Source organism: Hydra viridissima, unplaced genomic scaffold (assembly GCF_058129835.1).
Source record: "Hydra viridissima isolate aposymbiotic clone 2 unplaced genomic scaffold, HvirCarnegie_v1 scaffold_5, whole genome shotgun sequence".
In the NCBI taxonomy this organism is placed as follows: Eukaryota; Metazoa; Cnidaria; class Hydrozoa; order Anthoathecata; family Hydridae; genus Hydra; species Hydra viridissima.
Genome location: NW_028324304.1, coordinates 11,744,536 through 11,767,179, shown reverse-complemented (window position 1 = coordinate 11,767,179; position 22,644 = coordinate 11,744,536). Strand labels below are relative to the sequence as shown.

The 22,644-nt window shown below is 28.6% G+C and overlaps 2 protein-coding genes across 2 annotated transcripts; both read left to right on the top strand.

Moving 5' to 3' along the window:
- On the top strand, window positions 1-987 carry LOC149888703 (uncharacterized). The gene is made up of 2 exons (XM_090087705.1): window positions 1-125; window positions 246-987. The coding sequence occupies exon 2, from the start codon at window positions 254-256 to the stop codon at window positions 737-739; it is 486 nt and encodes a 161-aa protein (XP_089943831.1). The 5' UTR covers window positions 1-125; window positions 246-253; the 3' UTR covers window positions 740-987.
- A 471-nt stretch (window positions 988-1,458) lies between these two features.
- LOC145188761 (V-type proton ATPase subunit H-like) lies at window positions 1,459-21,418 on the top strand. The gene is made up of 13 exons (XM_090087704.1): window positions 1,459-1,767; window positions 2,426-2,601; window positions 8,656-8,964; window positions 13,196-13,293; window positions 16,432-16,539; window positions 18,818-18,902; window positions 19,206-19,274; window positions 19,364-19,464; window positions 19,609-19,687; window positions 19,915-19,961; window positions 20,074-20,175; window positions 20,276-20,389; window positions 21,151-21,418. Exons 1-13 carry the CDS (start codon window positions 1,710-1,712, stop codon window positions 21,182-21,184), a joined length of 1,380 nt encoding a protein of 459 aa, XP_089943830.1. The 5' UTR covers window positions 1,459-1,709; the 3' UTR covers window positions 21,185-21,418.
- Window positions 21,419-22,644: the final 1,226 nt, after the last annotated feature.

Below are 22,644 nucleotides of genomic sequence, written 5' to 3'. Positions count from 1 at the left end.
GACTTCACTTGAGGATATTTTTTAATTAACAACGTGAAAATATTATTAAAGCTGTTTTATCATTTGTTTTATCATTTTTATTGATTCTGATATTAAGGAATTATTTATAGGAGCTTACACCTTAAGTTTGTTGTTTTTTAGCCTTATTTTGCATAATTTTTTAATATTTATGTAAATTACACTTTCGTTTTATATCATTTAATCATTTTTATTTACATCTTTTCGCATACTTTTTTCAATTTCAGATCCCAAAATGAAACGTGTTCAGTTAAGTGGTGCACAAAAGAGAAAACAAGCTAAAGAAAAAGAGCACACTATTTCTGTTGTGAAAGCTATGAGCAGAAAATTAACAAGTTATTTAGTTTTAGATCAGCAACAGGCAATAAAGGATTTTACTTACACTATCGGCCCTATTGATAAGTCTACTATAGGCTGTTCTGCAAATCCAGACACTGCAATAGAGTTTGATAATGAAATTTGTTGTAATTGTAACCCTCTTCAATCTGCTGAAGATGATGAAAATGCAGATGATAAAGATGAAAATGATAAAAATAATCAAGCATTATATGCAGGACTGTGGATTGACTTTTCCGCTTATGATGTGGCTTACTGGGTTGACTGTGGGCCTACTAGCTGTCAGCATCATTTTGGTCCCTTTGATAAATCTTGCCGCATTTATGCTGGAGGAAAAATAACAAGATATTGTTCCCAAAAACTTTTGGCACAAATTGAATGGTGAGCAGTACAGGAGAGAGTGGTTATTGTATTCACCATCCACGGGATCTGTGTACTGCTTTGTATGTAAATTTTTTGCATCTACAGGTTCCACAAATTTTGCTGATAAAAATGGGTTCAGTGACTGGAAAAATAACATTTATGTTGATAATCACGAACAAAGCGCTACTCATAAAAACTGCATGTTAGTATACCTAACTTGTCGACAAGGCTTAAATTTATTAACTATTAATTTTAATACAGAAATACTTTATTGTAGGTTTTATATGAGTGATAGTAGTACAAACTACAAACATACTTGTTAAAAACTGTTTTCTTTGCATAATAATGAACATACCAGCGGTCACAGTCAACGAAAAATAAGGGGCCCCGGGCAGAAGGGGGCACCGATGTGGGTATTTGTGCCTTGGGCACTAAAAAGGCTTAATCCAGCCTTGATCTTGTCCAATAATATGTTTTGTTAGTTCACTGTTCTACGGTGAATACTTTAATATATCAACAAATGCATTATTAATTTTCTAAAAGAGGTAAACTTTAATTCTAATTATCTTAAAATTCCGATGTGGATTAATCAGATTGTTGGCTACCACCATCCAGTTACATAATGGTCGATGGGTTAGCCACTACCCGTATTTTATAAATTCATTTCGGCAGCTTTAACAAAATACTTAAAACTGCATAAAATTGTTCGCTAGACGGTTTCTTATGCGTGAAAAATAAAACATTAGTCAAAATTTATATAAATTGACATTACTGACGGGCTTAATCGATGATAATAAAGCATTTTTTACAACTTGTGTCTCTAATATAACAAATTTTCCTAAGCTAATATTTTGAAATGGTATACAAATATAATTTTAACAAGCAAGCTCAGTGGTTTATAGGGTTTTAGTTTTTCTGAGAATGTCCTAAAAATGTGATATAGATGCATTTGTTAAATTTAATATATAGTGAGTTACCTATATTGTAGTAAAATGACTTCTGCTGACATTTCAATTTATACGGATCTTGCACCAGATGGCAGTAAAATAGGTATCTTTAAAAATCTATTGCATTAATACTATCAGTAACTTTTTCTGCTTGTACAACAAAACCTCTCTGCAAGTTTAAAAACTTTGTTCTGCTTAAAAAAACAGTGATGGCTACTGTGATAAAAATTTTAACAATCACTTAAAATCTTGTTCTAGTCTTGTCCTTTTTTAAAGCAAGTATTACAGCCTTTTTTTTTTTTTTTGTAAGTAGTAGGCAGTGTACTTTTGAATTAACAGTTTTGGGCCCCTTCACTTTTGAGGTGTTGTGTATAATTTCATGATGTGAAATTTTGGATAATAGTTAAAATAGTCAACATAGCTTTTCATTTTAGATCTTATTAAGCAAACATTAAGTTTTATTTATTTATTGAAATAAAATTCTTGGGGGTATCTTTTTGAGACCAATACACTCTTTCCTTTTTCTACTTCCTCAGTGACTCTCCTTCCTCCACAATTTGCAGTAGATTTATGCCCATGATAATGCTGTTTTATGATTTTCATTCTCTCATCCAACCTATACTGATCTATGAGCTGTTTAAAATTCGGTTTAGAAGTTTGAAAAAGTAAGCTGTAAAGCTTATAATAAAAATTCAATAAAGTTTTTACTTATATGATATTGTTTACTCAAACCTCTCAGTTGTTTATTGCTTGCTTTCTAGGAGTCATAATGACTCGCTTGGAAATGAAGCTTGTTGAAATTCGAGCTTACCGTATGAACTGGGAGTCTTATCAACAAGGAGAGGTGATATCAAAATCAGATTACCAATTTATTAGCCATTATTCCCAACAAAACTCTCAAGAAAGAGAGAAGTTATTTCAGCAAGATCCTGAGCAGGTAAATTGTGGTATTAATGTTACATTCATAAATCTAAACTTGTATATTCAGTTATATTTAAAAAAATTGTTTTAAAAAACAAATTTAATCCCTTCTAAACTACTCCAAAAATCTAAGTCCTAATTTCAAAAGAATGGGAGTGACCATTCCTGCGATGTACAAAAAGCAAACTATTTTTTGAATCTATTCTAAATTATCATCATATAATGGGATGTATCATCATATAATGGAATATTATCCTTTTGACGTTTAGTTGATGCAACTTCCTGCTAAGTAATTTTGTTAAGGTGCAGTTGTGTTGATTTTAAAACGTTTTTTAACATGATGGGATGCATTAAATGTCTCTTGTTTAAAGAGAACACAACAAAATTTAATGTGTATCCTGAATATTTTTAGCTTATTTTTTATCTTTTGTTAACATTGCTAGATTACACTGGATTTTTTACTATAAGTTGTATATTTTCTTTATCCAGAGCAGTTTTTGGTCTATCAGTTCCAAGGATATCATAGACTGAGCCTTGTTGTCAAAAATCTGCTATTAATTGGTTTATTGTTGAGCCACGACGTTGGCTGAAATTTAATAGTCCTGTTATTATACTATCAAGTTTTTTAATAAAAGATCTCAAAGGGATTTCTTTTTAATGAAGCATACATCTAATCAGGTGTAGTTTTCTATTTAGTAACTCTTCAGATTTTATCATTAAACCACTTATTGGGCCAGTATTGGTACCAGTATTATAAAGAGAACTGCCTGAATACTTTGAGAATTGCTTAACTCTTGTAGAACACTGAATGTTTCTTTTGCAAATACTAAACTAGTTGTGTTAATAATAAGAATTGTTCTATGAGTCAAATCTGGAAAGTTTATTTAAGTTTTAGTCTCCTAAAAGATCCATTAAATCTTCCTGAAACAATTTGAGTGTACTTAAAATATTTAAATAAAATTGTAATAAGTTTACTTCAATTTTAAATAAATTGCTAGTTTCTTTAGATGACTTTGTATTTTATATAAGAGGTTATGTTTCACCAAGCACCATTTGAGAGAGTTTGTCCCACATGTGATAAAGTAAAATGCACAAAAGAACATAATGTAAGAGTAAAAACATACATTATGTTCTTTTGTGCATTTTACTTTATCACATGATATTTTTTTATCACTTTAAGGTAGGATATATTGAAGAGCTCATCCAAGTTTGCATGTGGATTTTGTTAGGTGCTTGCTCTACTGTGCTTGCAATTATTGTTTTTCTCAAGAATGAGATCTTTTATTTTCCTGGTTATAGATTTTTAAGTTATAAGAGGCAGATTAGGATTCACTGTAGGCCAAATGGAAGTCTAAATAAAACTTGAGCATTTGTATTGAATCTAATTATTTTTAAGTTAGTATAAATAAAACATTGAAATTAAAATGAACAGGTACATTGTAACGATGAACAAAAATTATCAAGCTTTATTTTGAAAATCATTAGCCTATTGTATGTCTCAACACACTTATCCTAGACTTTTTAATGTGAGAGCTGGACCATCACAGTCAACAACAAACCAATTATTAGCAGATTTTTGCTGACTGGAAGACCAAAAACTGCTCTGAATGAGAAAATGTGCAACATAGAGTAAAAAATCCATTATAATTAGGCAATAATAACACAGCTTCAGTTATTGCAGAGGTAAATTCAACAAATTCTAGCCATGTTAGGTCAATTCAACAAATTCTAGCCATACAAATTACAGCTTGATTAAGATTTAAAAGCAACATTTCTGGCAGCAGCTTAATTTTACAATTGCTTTTTCACTAAAAACTGAAGAAAATCTTAATTTTATTAGTAACCTTGAATAAGTGATTAAGTTCATTTTTTTATTAAATGGAGTTCTCAATAAAATAAACTGCAGAATAAAGGTAACTGAAAATGCCAGAAATACTTATAGAAGGCAATTTCATGGTAAAAAATGTATCATCTAAAAGAATCATTGCACTGTATTTCTTTCAGAATAAAACTGTTGCAGTTACTGTAATTGATGCTTGTTTTTGTACCATGCTGGATGATTTTGTGAGGCTGTTTTCGATGAACAATCCACAGCGTAGATTGTTCATTCAACTAGATGCTCCTACAGCGCATATATCAAGAGAAAAAATGGTGTTGTCATGGAATATTTTTTGTGATTACATAATCTCAAGATGGAGTAACTTGAACTGGCTATCATGGTTGTTAGATTTAACTGCACCTAACTTTTTTCTTTGGGGATATTTAAAAGAATGTGTTGTGTAAATTCAATATTCAAGATTCAAGAAATAAAACTAGAAATTTTGAACAGTTATGGAAACTGCCTTAAAAAGAGCACATCTATCCAAAGCTCATAATTGATAACACTTAAAAGATCTTACTTTTTGTGTTAACTGAGAAAATTTTTTCACACTTATACACTAATTTTTTAAAAAAAAAATCAATTTTGAATGTAAAATTTGTAAATTACTCAAAAATCACTTTTTTTAATGCACCACCCTGTATTTACACAAATGAGAAATATTGCATTAATAGGATACTTCCATAAAATTAATACAATAAGTAAAATAAATTTACTTAAACAATTGTTAACAATATATAATGCATATGTGTAAATTTAACACCAAAATTTATTTAAAAATATGAAATTCTTATTCTCAAAATTACTTTTTTATTTATTTAAGCAAATTGGATAATTTTAAATTAGCTTCTCATTTAAGCAGTCATAGTATATATATATATATATATATCAGAAATAATCATTTTGACACTCTTCCATGTATTGCGTTTATCAAATAGGCTTTGTATTAGGATAACAATACTCTCAGCTGATCTGCTGGCACAACTTAAAGTGCCAAGATTGAGAGTTTTTGCAGAATTGTTCAAAAAAACCACCTGAGATTTTTTATTGTCATTTCACTTCCTGTCAAAGTTCAAGCAGAATTCCTTTTCAGTATTAATTTTTTTCAGCCATACTTTGACTTTGTCTGCATCCTTGATCACTTAACATTTTTATGAGCTTGTCAACCTTTGCTCAAACTTGTTGATAGAATTAAAAGGGAAGCTCAGCTTTTCCTAATGCTTCAACAGCTCCTCAAAAATCTTCTTTTTTTGGTCAAATCCCAAAAGCCTTCTGATAATGTCTCTGTTCAAAGGCATTCTGCGCATTATGTATGTAATGTAATGTAATGTAATGTAATGTAATGTAATGTAATGTAATGTAATGTAATGTAATGTAGTGTAGTGTAGTGTAATGTAATGTAATGTAATGTAATGTAATTTATGTATGTGTGTATGTATGTATGTATGTATGTATGTATGTATGTATGTATGTATGTATGTATGTATGTATGTATGTATGTATGTATGTATGTATGTATGTATGTATGTATGTATGTATGTATGTATGTATGTATGTATGTATGTACGTATGTATACATCACACACAATTATTGGAGAAAATTACTTAGTGTTAGTATCATTGTGTGGTCTGTTATCATTCGTTTTTATTATCATACTACAAGTTACAACTTCTCTATTACTTTTGTTCTTGTTTTATTAATAAATAGTGTATAAGTTTGTTCAAATATCACATACAAAAATTATTGGCCCAAAGGAAAGGAAAGAAAAGAATTATCCTGAAAAGTCCTAGAACTTTTGTAATTTTTTCAGAATTTTACAAAAAGGTGTGACGTTATATCTAGAATCACTAATCATAGTATAAATACTCATAGATTTCTTGACTAGATTACAATCAAATAAAATGGAACCTAAAAAGAACATAGTAAAGATCTTCAAATTTGAGAAATTCAGCACCATCAGAACAGTGATTCTCAACGGAAAAATTGCTGCTAAGATATTACCTCCTCGAGAGTATGGTTCTTAAATAAGAAATACAAACAGACAAAATGTGTTGGTAATTTATTTGGATCTGGTCAAAAAAGAAAAAGAACCAAAACATTGGATTGATTAATAGTATGTAAAGTTAAGTTTGATTGAAGTAAATCTGCCAATGCTGTGGATATCAAGGGTGAGACCAAACTAGGAATCATTATACAGATGGTGTGTAATGATATTCCTAGTTCAGTCCTAGTTTAATACCATTGGAAATAGACTTCATGAAACTGGGTTTTTTGGTTTGAAACCATTATTCAACCAGGTCAAACAAGGTATACTTTCTGTTACCATTTGGAGCTGTTTTATGTGAAATGAAATTGGAGAATTATATATTTTAAAACATAAAGAATCAATTTTATTATCAGGATAGCTTAGAGCAGCATTTGTTACCATCGATCTAAAAATTTAATTTAGGACAAGAATTTTTCTTTGTCCACGACAATGATCTCAAGCATACTTATAGGTTTAGCCATTGATTAGCTCAAGCAAAACAATATTCAAACATTAGCTTGGCCTTCTTTCTTGTCCAATCTCAATTTAATAGAAGATCTAGGGGATGAGATCGAATGGAGGATGAAAAAATAAAAGTTGGAGAATATCCGTGGGCTTGGGGACCTTTTAGAGAGCAAATGGAATAATGTCAAGCTGTCTGTTCTTCAAAAAATTGTTGATTCAGTACCAAGTAGGTTACAAAAATGCATCAAAGTCAAAGGTTACCTGACATCATACTAGATTTGATGAAATACGTGTTTCACAACAGACAAAAATATTTTTCTTTCCTCTGGGCAAATAATATTTGTATGTGATATTTGAACAAACTTATATTGTTTTGTCAATAAAGCAAGAATGATAGTAATTGAAAAGCTGAAATTCATAGTATATATACTGATGATAACAGAACACTTAATAATACTAACTCAGTAATTTTCTCCAATACTTCTTACATGACAGCAAATATAAAGTTATGCAAGAGTGGATCAAAAATTTTTGGACTAGCAGTATATATACTTCAATGGATACAAAAAAAGAAGTGTGTAATAGTTAGACTGCAAAAAAGTTAAAGTATGCTAAGTATTTCTTGGACTAGATGAAGTGCAAACTTTTGCAGAATGAATAAAGCAATATTTAAAGTTTCCATAATTTTCTATAGATTTTTAATACTGTTCTGCAAATTTTAATAATACCAAAACTGCAGTGCAATACTAGTTTTGTACAGATGATTTTGGAGGATATTTTAAAAGTGTTTAAACTCATTGAACTTACGTAAATGAGCTAATTAAGGATAATTAAATTAATTTAATCAGTGAGGGTGTTCATAATTTTTTCTTAAAAAATCAGAACCCACCTCCTACATATGTTTTGATGCTATAATCACTTAGAAAGTAGTATGATGCTTTAATATCTTTAAAAACTTCAAAAATTATTTGAAGCAAGTAGAGTTCAAACACTGATCTTAAATAAGATTGATGCTACTTTCAATTCACCCCACATCAACATCTGCAGAAAGAATATTTTCTGTTACTGGTAACTTTCCACTAGGTATCAAAGCCAAATAAATTTTCAACTGTTCAATTTGTAAATGCTTTTAATATATAACTTTTTGAACCATTAAAGCATTTAGTTGATAATTTGAAATAGACATTTTTAACTTGTAAACTGAAAAAAATTTAGTTTTCTTCATTTAACTAAATATTTTTTGTTAAACAGTGTGGAAATGAGTATTTTTCTAAAGCGGTTTTATGAAAAATTTAAAAGAACTCAAGATAAAAAAAATAAAGCTTACCTTTTGAACTAAACCATTAAAATTTCATAAAACAGTTAAGTAAATCATTTTGTCATATTGATTTTTTGTGAGAGGTAAATGTTGTGGAATTATTTTCTTTCATCTGTTAGCTTGCTACCACTTTTATTATTATTTTATTAACATTGATTGGTTTCTCTTTCAACATTTTTGATGTTCTAATATTTTATCATTAACCTTTTTTTAAATATCTTTTGAAAATAAAATTATAATTGGTTGATAAGTGTTTATAGAAACTTATCGCGAATTTTAATTTTTTATATTGCTTTAAAATTTTGAGATTGCTTTATTTTACAAAAAGAATTTGTCTACTTAACCTAATTTTATTTTGTTAAACTTTCTCTTTTATTTTAGTGTATTCTTGCAATATGGTCTATATTAAATCATGTAGCAAAAGAACATGTTCTGCAATATACAGTTGTTATGATTGATGACATTCTATCCAACTCTAAAGCAAATGTTAAGCTATTCCATGAAGCAGCAAAGAAGCATTCAATTAATATTTGGGCTCCACTTATTAATTTACTAAATCGGGATGATCAAATTATCATGCATATGGCAAGCCGTTTAATTGCTAAACTTGCTCGACTCAATAAATATCGTATTCCAGACTCTGATCTCATGTTTTATTTAAATTGGTTAAAAACACAATTGGCTGTCTCTGTTAGTAATTTTAAAAGTACCTTTATTTACATTCTAATTGAATATATTTGTGTGAAATCATTTTTAGATTTAAAAAGTTTAATCGAGATGGTAATTCCAAGCAAACTTTTTAGGGTTTTTTCAACTAAAAAAAAATCAGGAAAATGAATTTAATTTTTTTTTATTTTTAAAAGAACAATCAATTAGTTATGCACTTAACATTGATAAGATAAGATAGTTAAAAAAAATAATTTAAAAAATTAAGTAATTATATAATTACAAAATGAGTTGCATAAAAGTTTAATTGAGTTAATGTTTAGAATATAAAAAATTTAAACAAATATGCAAGTTTAATATTTAAAGTGTCCTTCTTTGGCTTGAGTGCAAAGAAGAACTCGTCTCTGCATGTAACCAATATACCTTCAAAAACACACTTAAACACAATTGATTCCATCAAACATGTTTCAAGTGTGTTTTTGTGGGTATATTGGTTGATACGGCCATTATACAGCTCATAAATACCAAGGCCTTAATAGGAGGAAATCCCCATATGTCTACTGAGCCTCCACCACCTTGTCGTCTTTCTTGTAAATAGCAATCGCAATATTACTCAGTTGCAAATTTTTTAATGTTTAGTCTTCATTTGCAGTTCACAACCTGAAAATTTGACTCATCAGTCCAAATCACTTTTACTTAATCTTTAACTGCCTAATGCAAACATTCTTTTCATCATTTTTATCTTTTGCGTTGATCCGTGATTGACAGGATAGGCTTTCTCATTGCAATGTACAACCCAATACCTTTTTTTGCTAATGTTCTTCTTATGATTTCTCTGCTTACACTTTGATTAGAAAAGGATTGGTTGAATATTTGAGCTAGTTTTTTGTTGCTGAGCCTAGGATTTTCTCTACTGATTCTGAATATGCTACTTTTGTCATGGTCACTAAGCTTTGGTGGTCTTCTAGAACAAGGCATGTCAACAACGTTACCTGTCAGCTCCCAGGTTCTCACGGTTTTTCGTACGCCAAATTCAGAAATACTCATAAGTTTACTAATTTCAACATTATTATGATTCTTTGATTTGACCAGTCAAATAATTTTCCATTTGATGCTCTCTGACACTGCTTTTCTACCCATTTGCAAGCGAATTGAAATTTAAAGTATTGTAGTTATTCTTTAGATAATTTTTAGCAATTAAAATATTTTTTGTAATTTTAAAATAATTTTTTTGAGAATCACAATACTCAATATATATATCATTTAAAGAGGTAATAAAGTATAAAAGTAGTTATGAAGTGTGAAAAATGTGTAATTAAATAACTCAATTAAACTTTTATGTCATCAGTAAAATATGTTGTCTAATTTTCAATTATTTTTTTTTTTTATCAATGCAAACATAAATAACAAAAAACATAAAAGATAAACTTAAATTCTATATCCAATAAACTTTAATGTTAGAAAAACTAGCACATCTCAATAAACTTGTGCATAGCTGTATTGGTTAAACAACTGTTAGAAAAATTGTATGTACTTTAACTATATAGTTATATAGTTAAAGTACATACAATAATTCACACTTGAGTTTAACTTCATATACAAAGCAAATGCCCTTTAACATAAAACAAGATGACTTTTTCTTCCAACTGATTTTTCTAATTAAACAAACTATTCTTGTAATCCCTGTTTGAAAAGTTTTTTTTACATTACAGGTATTTTATTTGTTAACTGTAAGTTTGGATTTTGTTATAAAGGTTTTATCTGCAGTTCTTTGATCATTTTTCAACCTCAAATGGTCTCTAGTTCTTATTTTAGTCTACTTATGAAACCTCTTTGGGCCTTGACTAGAATCAATTGGATTCAAATCTGTTGATTATGTTGCCCATGGCATTAAACTTATTTCATTTTCTTCTATCTAAGCTTCTAAGTTTGGGCAGGTACCATTTCTTGTTAAAACTACTAGCATTCATTTCGATTAATAATCATATCTTCTAATGGAACCATGCAATTCTTTAGCATCTATGTAAGTGTGTTAGTTATTTTGACCTTCATAGGTATTACTCAAACATACTCAATTAAAATTAAAACAGCCCTAAATACTATAACTCCCACTTACCATCTTGCCACATCAATTTAAATATTTTCAATTTTTTCTGATGCAGTTCTTTGAAATTAATAGCCTAGTAGCTATTTAGTTGATCCTGCAGCCATCCTTCTTACTTATTATCCACCTATTATTTGTTGTTTTCCTTACTGCTTTTTCTGCGCATGTATATTAACTTTCAAATTTTCTTTTAAACAATATCTTAAATGTAACTAAACTATTTAGCAATTCTTTTGCAATTTTACGCAACATTTGTGAATGAAAAGTCAAACTAGTATTAATAAAAATGCATACTTAAAGAACATTTTCAAAAACATATGCACTTGATAAGATAGAATTAATAAAAAAGTAATCAAATATGAAGCTCTTTATTGACATTAGTTGTAAAAAATTACTTTTCTTGTCATGCTAAAATGACTTTATCAAATATGATTATCATTTTATGATGAAAAATGCTTTTAATGTGTTTAATTTTTTAAAATCACTGTACATACAGTACTGTGAATATGCTTTAGACCACTTACATTTTTTCAAAAAATCCCGGAGAATTCTCAAATATTTAAGTTTGTAGTTCTATATTAAAAAGTTATTAAAACACATGTATTTCACACAAAAATATGGAACAATAAAAAACTTTTTAATGTCGAACTTCATAAAAAACTCTTAATATCTACTATGTCCTCCTTTTGCCTTAATCACAGCTGATATTTGTCGGGGAATAGATTCATACAAATTAGTAATAAAATCCTGGGGTATGTTGTGCCATTCTCTTTGAAGTACTTCAAAACATTCTTCAGCATTTTGGGGAGCATATTCGACCTTCTTTCTGTCCAGGTAATCCCAAATATGCTTAATTATATTCAAATCTGGGCTCTGGGTAGGCCAAGTCATCAATTCCAGTACTCCTTCCTCTTCCATTTCATTTAAATAATTTTTTGCCACTCGGGAACAATGTTTGGGTCATTTTCCTGCTGCAGAATAAAATTATGACCTATTAGTCTCATTCTGGATGATACAGCATGTTGCCTTAGGATATCCACATAACGATCCCCAGTGAGTCACCCCTCTATTTTGATCAAACCACCTACTCCAGATGAAGTAGGTGGTTTGATCAAAATAGAGGGTTGACTCACTAGTGTACAGAACCCAATTAAACATTTCCTGGACTCATCAGTGTACAGAACCCAATTAAACATTTCCTGGGCCTAATCTTTGTGTTATTTCGCATATTTAAGTCATTTTTCTTTATTGCCACGCCATGATAATGGTTTTCGAATTGCAACATCCTCCTAATCCTGATTTGAGTAGGTGTCGTCGAATACAAGAAGAGCTGACATTTTTCCCAGTTGTTGTGTTTATGTGCTTTGCCAACTTGGTTGATGTTTTTTTCCTGTTTCTTAAAGAAAGGGTTTTTAAATATTGTCATCTTTTGTTAGCTTAGGAGCTCTACCACTTTTCTTTCTATCTTCAAGGGAGCCAGTTTCTCTAAACTTTTTAATGATTTCTGTAACAGCAGTCTTTGAATATCCTTTTTTGAACAAAATTTGGCGCTGCGAATAACCTTCTTCGTGAAGCACAATAACTTTTTGTCTCTCTATTAAATATATTTTACCCATTTAATTAAACTAAAAATGCAAACTAAACATTTAAAAATGAAAACAAACATTTAGTTACTCTAAAAATGCAATTTAATAACATTGTTTAATTATTTTTAACTATTTGTTTAATTGTGTTTATAAAAAATTTTTAAAAAAAGTACCAAGACCCATAATTATTGTACTAAATTCATTCTATGACTGCACTTTATATTGTCAAAAACAAAAAATGAAGGAGTATGAACCTGAATCAGTTTAAACCAGTTCATTTTTATTTCTTATTTAGATGAATGCTTGGCCAGTAGTTATTATGACACATTGTTTTAATAAATAAACTAACAAATCCCTCATGGTTCCCTCATCAATTTTGTTTATTTATTCAAAATAATATACTCTTTTAATTTTTCTTACATATTATTAAACTTAAGTACGCTTTAAAAATTAAAATTTTTTAAAGTGTACTTAAAAAAAATTGTAAATATGTCTAATTATACAAGTGTTCTAAAACATATTCACAGTACTGTATGTGTAAATAAAAAAATATGTAATATTACAGGGAAATGAGCACTTGCAAAGTGTAGCAGAATGTGTTCAATGGATATTACAAGTAGATGAATATAGGTTACCCTTTGTTCAAGCTAATGGTATTAACAGGTACTCTCTTTTTTCAGTGTAAATTTCTTATTTCTTGGTATTAATTTTAACTGCTAATATTTTAATTGATAAAATTTATTTGTATTGATATGTTACTATAAAAGCATATTTATTATTTTAATAAAAAAGTAATCAAAATGCAATCCAGAAAAGTTATTTAATAGTTAGTAAGAAAATATAAACATAATTTGACCATATGTATTTTTAAAACAGTATTAGTATATATATTTTCATATGAAGGAATGTGAACTTATTTGGTTTAGTGTACACTTTAGGAAGCCTGAGTGAGAGTGCACACTTTAGGGAGCATTATGGTTTCAGCATCTTCAGCTTGCTTATGAGTGATAACTTTGATTATTTTAATATCATTAGAAAAAAATGAAGAATTAGATTTTGTGGTAAATAATATCATTGAAGAGTTGAATGCACACCCTCTTGCTGCAGAATTGTTGTGTTGCATATGTAGAAATATTCTTCAAAAGTGAAACAATCCCATGATAAATCTTCAACAAAAACCCCATAAGATTGTTTTAATCCATTGATTTTGAAAAAGTGCATAAGTTTAAATGATGAAAAGTAATTTATCACTGTATTTCTATTAGCATGCACAATTTCTAATATATAAAGTTTCTTTGCAAATAAAATATTTAATTTATGTTATTATTAGCAATTTAGCAGTAATAAGGATTTTATCTTAAATTTTACAAATGCATGTTTGATGAAGCTGTTTTTAAAAGTTTTCAAAACAAAGTTCTGTTTTACATGATTGTGAAATAGAGAGCTGTTGACTTAATCTCACCAATTTAAACAAAGAAAGAAAGTGTCAACCGTATAATCTTTGGTCGATATGTTTTTAGCTATAAACTTTAAGTTCATTAGAAATTATTTTGTACACAGATTTTTTTTATTGTAAAAAAAAAATACATAAATAAAAATGAATTTAAAAAAAAAAAGAAAATAAAGAAAGCCAGATCACTGTGAACTGAAGTAAAACTCTAGTAAAATTCATTAAATTTCTTTGTGGTTATCATTGTCATCTACTAACTATAAAGTCATTTAATCAACATCTACAGCTGTTGTAGCATGTAAAATTTACTTTGATTTATACTTTTTGCAGATTTATGAACGTTTCTTAGGCAAAAGGATAACACTTTTCAGGTAAGTTTAAAGTAGTAAGAACATCTAGTTTTAATGTTGACTTATGGCAATAATAATGCCCTTTTGTAAAATGTTGCCAACAGATAAACTCTTATTATCAAATGAGGGTAGAGATTCAGAGTAGCAGTGAATATTAATTGTATAATCAAAAATAATCCTTAGAAAAACCCATTTGTATTAGTTCTGCATGAGAATGGCAGCTTGAATTAATAACAGACCTTCTGAAATCATGAAATAAAAGGAAAAATTTTAGGTATGGTTTTGATACTACAATTTCAAATACTAGTTCAAAAAACGAGTTTGTATCAGACTAAATGAACATTTTTGAGGGCCAACTCATCCGCTACTCAAGTACCTAAGGATGATTAGTTTAATTTAAAGATTGGCATCTCTCAACTTCTTAAATAAAATGAAATATGAAAAAAATCCAAGTTTAGACAGTAAAACTTAGAAATTCCTGATAATTCTTAACTTTACTTTCTAATATGACTTCAAGAGAAAAATTGATCTGTTTTCACCAGGTCAAAGTGAGGTTCAGATTAAGCAGGAGCTGTTTTTCATGCAATCTTTATGTGCCTAGCAAACTACTATTTAAAAATTAAAATGCCAAACAGCCAATGGAAGCTAGTTACCACACTTTCTCTAAAGAAGGAAATGCTTTATATCTTAAGGAAGTGTTTTATGCAAAGTTATTTTTGAGGTGTTTAGGCTTTGTTTAGACTTTAAAAACCATCTGGGAAATGAACTATGAAGCAGGTGTTTTTAAAATTTCTGTGAATCGCTCAACAAGCATGACTATGCATCTTATCTACATTCATCTAATACTCTGTTCAGCATTTTAGATGAGTCTCAGCAGAGGAAGAGCATTAAATAGCTGATATTTCACAAGATATGAGAGAGTGTGATATAGTTACCAGTGAGTATGGTAATCCAAAACTGTCCAAACTAAGTTTAGATAAAGAACAGAGAAATTTAAAAACTTTTTTTAAACTGAGTGTTTAAAAAAGATCTGCTAAAAACAATTTTTATGGGCTAATACTTGCCAAAAATTAATTTTTCACAATTCTCACCACATAAAATGAGACAGAGCTTAAAAAAAGATTTTGACCCAAAAAATTAAATAACTTAAGGAAGATTGATTTCTTCATAAAACTTATTTTATAACTAAATTTTATAACTAAATTGGCAAAAATTTTAAAGACATTTTTAAACAATTACATGTAAGATAATATTTCATTAGCTGGGCCAGCATTAGCTTGGCATAAAAAAATATGCTGAGTACACAATCTATTCCATCAGTTGCTACAAATACACCAAATCATCAAAGGTGTGTAAGTTGTTAGTTCTATAACTAAAGGACAGTCCAAGTGAACTGGGTAGCTGAAGATGTCTGTTGCCAAGTATTTAAAGCAGTTCTCTGAAGATTTTGTAAAAAAACTTGCAACATCAATGCATTTTGGTTATCAATCCATAAAAACTAAGTTGGATTATGTTTAATTATATTTTAATGTTCATACAATGGGTGTTATTAGAGTTCATAAATTGCTTTTGCATTCAGGTAAATGAAAAAAGCCTAATTTGATTGAGTTTCAGTTTAATTAAAGCAATTTATTTATCGAGGAAAAACTTTTTTAAGGTTAAAACCACATTTGTTTCCTTTAAATTGCTTCATCTGAAAGAATACTAAGTTTTGTTTAATTTTGCTAAATAAAAACTATTAGAGCAATAGTCATCAGTACCATTTTGCCACTTTTTAGTGCATTATTAAAATAAACTGGTATTGTTAGATTTTTATGAGTTTTTAACCCTATACACCATTTTTCATTTTACCATCAATTAAAGCTTCTTCTGAAAATCAAATTATCAAGATGATTTTCAAAAACATCTCTTCTACTGGAAACATGGTTTTTTTTTTTTTTTGTTTTTTTTTGTAGTTAATATTACTAAAAAAAAAATTTTGTTTTTCTACTTTGCTTTCAGTATTGTTTCGGTTTTACTCAGCAGTCTTGGCTTTCAACTTCAATATCAGTTGATTTTCTCATTATGGATGTTATCATTTCAGGTGAAGATTGCAGGCATTATTGCAGAGTAAGTATTTATGGAGAATACTCACATTATATAAAGTAACTTTTTAACTAGAAATTGGGGCTAAATTTTTTTTTTTACAAACATTTTTTTGTTATTTTCTAAATTGTAATGTTAATGATTTTATAAGTTATTTCAGCTTAAATGAAATAAAAAGTTATCATTAAAATCATTTCATTAAGTTTATGTATTTGCAATGTGGATTTGTATATGTTTATATATATTTGTGTATAGTTTATATAAATATACAGAGGGAGGACTATACATTTATAAGTAAGACTCATTCATTACTTAAAAATAAACAAAATTTCCAGTTGATAAGAAATAAATAAAAAATAATGCTTGGTAAGTAGATAGGGTTTTTTCATTAATGATGATTTTTAAATTAATTGTAGCACAACTACTATAATTATCTTTTTGGAATAAGTCCAGTTAAATTTAATGTTTTTTTGAAAATTATATTTTCTTTAAGTAATTTGACCTTAAAAAGTTAATCTTTAAAGTAAAAAATCTTGTTTTTTGAATATTCTTGTGAAAAGCACAGCAGGTAGTCATTTGGGAAAGCCTTATCAATAAATCAAGTTTTAGGATAATACACCTCATACATACTAATTACATATGAATTTGCATCATAGTGTTATAACTTTATCAATTAAATATTTCCCTCCATCCAGATTTAAAAAAGTAATGTCTCTCTTACCTTTAGCCTTACCTTTAGATTTTATCCTTAATTGAAGTATTAGAATAGAGAAAAGGACTCTTTTCTTCAATCTACTTAGAAAAATAATCCTCATTTATAGACAAAATCAAAAAAAAAAAAAGAAGTAAACCTAAACCTCTTAAGCTTAATGAGAAAAAATAGTAATTTACTGATAAAAAATTTGGCTAATCCTTTTTTTCTAAATTTGTAATGGCATACCTTCCATTCCAGACTCCTTCATCTGATTTGGTAAATTTTTACTCACTGCAAAGCATATAGACCTTTTGATCATTACCTAACCCTTTCTTCATATTTTAGGAAGGAAACAATGCCATGTATGTACTTTAGAATATCTACTCAAATATAAATAATGCTTAAATAAGATGCATAGAATTAAAAATTACCCTTAATTGTAAGCAAAATTGATTAACACAATTGTATAAGCATCATCAAAGATATTTTGTTACTTCAGTTTAATCAAGATATAAAACTAGACCTAAATGATAACTTGGATTGATCTTCTGTGTACATATAGAATGCTGATTAACTTGATATAAAGAATGATATACATAATTGATATACATAAATGACATGCATACTTGATACACATAAAGAATTTTGATTGACTAAAAAACATTCATTTAGAATTTTAAAGTTTAAACTTAACTTGAGTTGCACTATTTAGTTAATGATTTTTTTTAAAGTAAGAAAGCCTAAAAGTTGTTATAAAATTTCATTTCACTAGAGAAACACTTTGTAATATTAATAGAATATTTTTTGAAAAGTAGACTTATTAACAAGTCATCTAATTAAGTGGGTTCTTCTTTTCAATTTTTGCTCAATACAGGACACTAAACAATTATCTTAATCAAAATTGATTCATATTATAACTCAAACTATTTAACTTACGTATTATTGTATATAAAACAAATTTTATATAAAAACAAGAAATAAGAATGTCCTCTTATCCTCCATCTGCAATATTGTATTATGGGAATGGAAAAAAGTTCTTTATAGATTCCTCAAGATTCTTCAAGACTAAGGATAATCCTGTACTGATTATAATACTTGAAACTATCAAAGCTGTAGTGTTGTATGAGGTTTGTATTATCCAACTCTAGAGCTTTGATAATTTCATCATTTTGAACTGTTTGGGAAAAACATGGGTCAATTCAGCGAGATCTTTTTTTTTTTACCTTTTTTACCTCTATTTTTTAAGCAGCTTAATGTGTTTTAGGTATTTAGTTTGAAGTTTTAAAGAAGATAAAAGTATAATAAATAAAGATTTATTTGAAAGATTCACATTTATTAATGATATTTAAGAATTATAAAAATTTATTAATCCTGCTACTAATTTATTTTAATATGACTTGCTTTAAAATAGACTAAAATAAATATAATTTATGTTTTACAAAATAAAGTTGAGTTCCACCTGATTCAGTTGTGAATATCAGGTGATCTACATTGCTAGTAGATTTGTATGATTCCATTTATCCATCGTTTTCTATTTTTTCTGTGTTTTTGTTGGAGTTATTTTTTTGCTATATCTAGATAATTTTTGTTGTTGTTGTCCTCTTATAGTGGTAATGTGATTCCAGTGCTAGCTGATATCATGAAAAACTCAGAGAAAGAAAAAGTTACCCGAATTATAATTGCAACATTTAGGGTATATTTTTAAGTTTGTTATGAATATTTTAGATTTATGTATTTTGAGGAAACTTGTATTTTTGTAATGTGCTTGTTTAAAAAAAAATACAGCTTTTATATTGGTATGTTAGTACTTTATTTAAGTGCAAAAGATTATTGGTACAACCTTTCATGTGCTATAATCTCATAATTCATACAATTATGAGATTATTTTTGATATTAAAAGGTTGTTTTTTAGAAGCATCAGAAAAAGAGAAGGCTTTCATTTGAATTTTGTGCAAATATTTCTTTTTAACGTTATTGATCAAATAAAAATTTTTAGAATCTTCTTGAAAAAGCTGAGGATAGCAAGACAGCCTCTGTATCACTTATTCAATGTAAACTATTGCCAGTAAGTTCATAAGATTTTTCAATTTATTTTGTTTGAAAAATGTTTACAATGCTAGTAATTACATAGTTTTGTGTTCAATATCCCTCCAGGTTTTTGATGTGATGGCTAAAAAGACTTGGGGAGATGAAGATATAAAGGAGGATATTGAATTTATCACTGAGAAACTAAATGCAAGCGTGCAAGATCTAAGGTTTTTATTTAAGTTAAAAGTCTATTTCAGCTGGATTTTTATTGGAGCTGTTAAACTTCAACATGAAAAAACTTTCATTGTCTTTCATCATGTTAAACAAAATGTTTCTAAATTCAATTTTGTTTAAAAATCTCTTCTACATAGTACTTGGGATGAGTATGTGGCTGAGGTAAAATCTGGAAGATTGGAGTGGAGTCCAGTTCATCGCCAAGAAAAGTTTTGGGTGAGCTCTGTTTTTAAGCACTTTTTTTTTTTTTTAATATATGTAACTTTTCCACTGAAAAAATCGTTTTCATACAAACCCTTCTTACATTTCAATTTTTCCTAGATCACAGTTTTTAGTAAATCCTTGTTAAAACTCATTAAAACATGATTAAGAGTTAAGAAGTATTCCCTTCCAAAAACAATAAACTTTTCACATCTATTCTTAGATAATTAATTTTATTCTAGAGAGAGAATGCTATAAAAATAACCGATGCAAACTACGAGTTATTGAAGTAAGAATTTTCGAACATTTTATTTGAGAAAACATTGCAAGTTGATGAAAGGGTAAATTTGAAATTTTTGTTTTGCATTAACTGTTTTAAGTGTATATTTTTTTTATTGTAGGATGTTAGTGCGTTTATTAGAGTCAAGTGATGATCCTATAATAAAAGCAGTTGCATGTCATGACCTTGGAGAATTTATCAGGCATTATCCAAGAGGAAGACCGTATGTGCTTTTTTTATTATTATCAATGTTAGATGAACCTCGTTGGACAAAACTGTTAGAAAATCTCATTGATATGGAAATTCAAACTTTTATTATCTAGTGCTTTTGATCAATTGGGCTGCAAGGATTTAATTATGCGTTGCATGGGTCATGATGATCCTCAAGTGAGATACGAAGCGCTTATCAGTGTACAAAAATTAATGGTTCATAACTGGTAAGACTAAATTACTGATAAAACTGAATTACTGGTAAGACTGAATTACTTTATTGGGTAACAGGTAGAGATTTCTAGGTTTTAACAAAATTTAAATGTGCTCCAATTGCATATATAAGCTGTGAACTTTTTTTAAAAAATCGTAGATTTTAAACACCTGTCTTTTCGAGTTAAAAAAATGGAGCTTTCAAGCTAATATTTTTACAATTAATGCAACTTTATCTACAACTGAAACAGTTCGAAATATTAGGTGAATGAAGTTGTTATTGAGTAAATTTATCTGTTTTTTCCTAAACAGTAATCTAAGTTATTAAAGAAATACTTAGGACTAAGTGTAAAATACAAATTATAACGGGATTCTTACAGTTGCTGAATATCTCCTCGACTTCTATCTATATTCTCTATCTCTATACCTAATATATCACAGACCTTTATATTCTCTACCTATATACCAGTATACTTAATATATCATAAACTTTTATCTATATTCTCTACCTCTATACCTCTATCTATATCCGCTACCTCTATATCTAATATTTCATACCTCTTAAAAGGAGACCGCTTATGATAAATGAAGATAAAACAACGATATGCAGCCAAAACACTCATCTAGATGAGCGAAAAAACAAAAATTTTAACCGAAAATGTAAAATTAAATTTGTATAACTTTTGGGACTGTGATCGTTTGCTGTTTAATTTTAAATATAAAATAATGTATAATAATTTTGTTAGTTATTTTATTTGGGTGGTTTTTTTTTTAGGGAGTTTCTTGGCAAACAAATCAAAGTCGAGTGAAAAGTGAAATATTTTTTTTAAGAACTATTTATCTTTTTGTTTTTGTTTTTTATACTTATTACTTTCAAAGTTGCATTTCGAATTTTTTTACAACTACTATGAAAAACTTTCTTCTCCACATTGCACTTTTTAGAAAAATGAGATCTAAAAACACCCGGAGTTTTAAGTGCTTTGCGAGAATTAAATTAAATTGTATTAATATTGTTATTTAAAAAATGATGAGAAACGTTAAAATTTAATGTATCTTTCCTCTTTTTAAATACAGAACTCTCTAATACAAGTTTCAATACTTTTAACGGTCTAAACATTCGTATTTAGTTTCTTTACAAGTAAAAAATATATAACAAGCAGCAAATTGTATTATTACTTAGTATTATGTTTGCTGATCCGCCATCATAAAAGCAAGGAAAAATACGAACACTAGTCAAAAAAACGTTATGAGTTTTAAGGCACTATTTGGTGCCCGAATTCAAACAAAAAGTTTTGTTTGAATTCGGGCACTACACTTGTCTTTGACAACCCTATAGACTGATGGTTCAAACAGCATTGAGCTTAATGCAATTCTTCTCATGGATCTGATTAAGTCTGAGAAAAGAGCGAGAGATTTTAGTTCGCGGCAGCGATTCGCGAACTTTTTAGAATATTTTTTAAAATGAATTTTTAAAGCACTAAAAATTATATTCATGGAATATTACTAAAAGAAAAGTTGAAGATAAATGCTTTTCCCACCTTAACATTCAATTTGGTCTCCTTTTTTTGATCACTGCCTCAGGCCTAGAACAGAAGGACTGGTAGGTGCTAATTATATAGTCCCTTAACATTGAGTTCTAAGCACGGGTAATTGATGACTTTAGTGACTTGACACTTGACTGAGACTTTTTGCAACCTTTATTCTCAACTTCGTTTCACACATTTTAGTCAAGGGGTTTCAGGTCAGGGCTGGATGGTGGTCAAAAGTGTTTGGGCTAGAAATTAGCCATATTGTTCTGAAGATATTGTTGAGTTTTTCTGGTCCATGACAAGGTGCATTGCCCTGTTGAAAGATGTAATTGTTTTCTGGGAATGTCTTTTTCAGTCATGGCACCACATAACGTTTTAGTAAGCTGATATGCACATCATTTCGCCTATTGAGCACACAGTCAACGCTAAAAGGTTTTTCATCTGAGAAAACTTTAACTGTTGACGAAGCATGACTTTTTAGCTGATTTAGAAGCTTCTTTGATCGCTCTATTCTCAAAATTTTTACCCTTTCTGTTAAAAGTTGGCATGTAGGTCGGGCCACACTGACTGTTCCAAGTGTTTTTAGAGTTCTTCTGACTGTCCTTTCATCAACATTAAACAGTTTTGATGTCTTTCTGATGGATACAGAAGGAGTCTTTTCAACATGCTTTTTAAGGTTTTCTGTGAACTTTTTATCAACTTTTTTATTCACTGAAGAGGGCATTTAGGCTCTCTCAGCA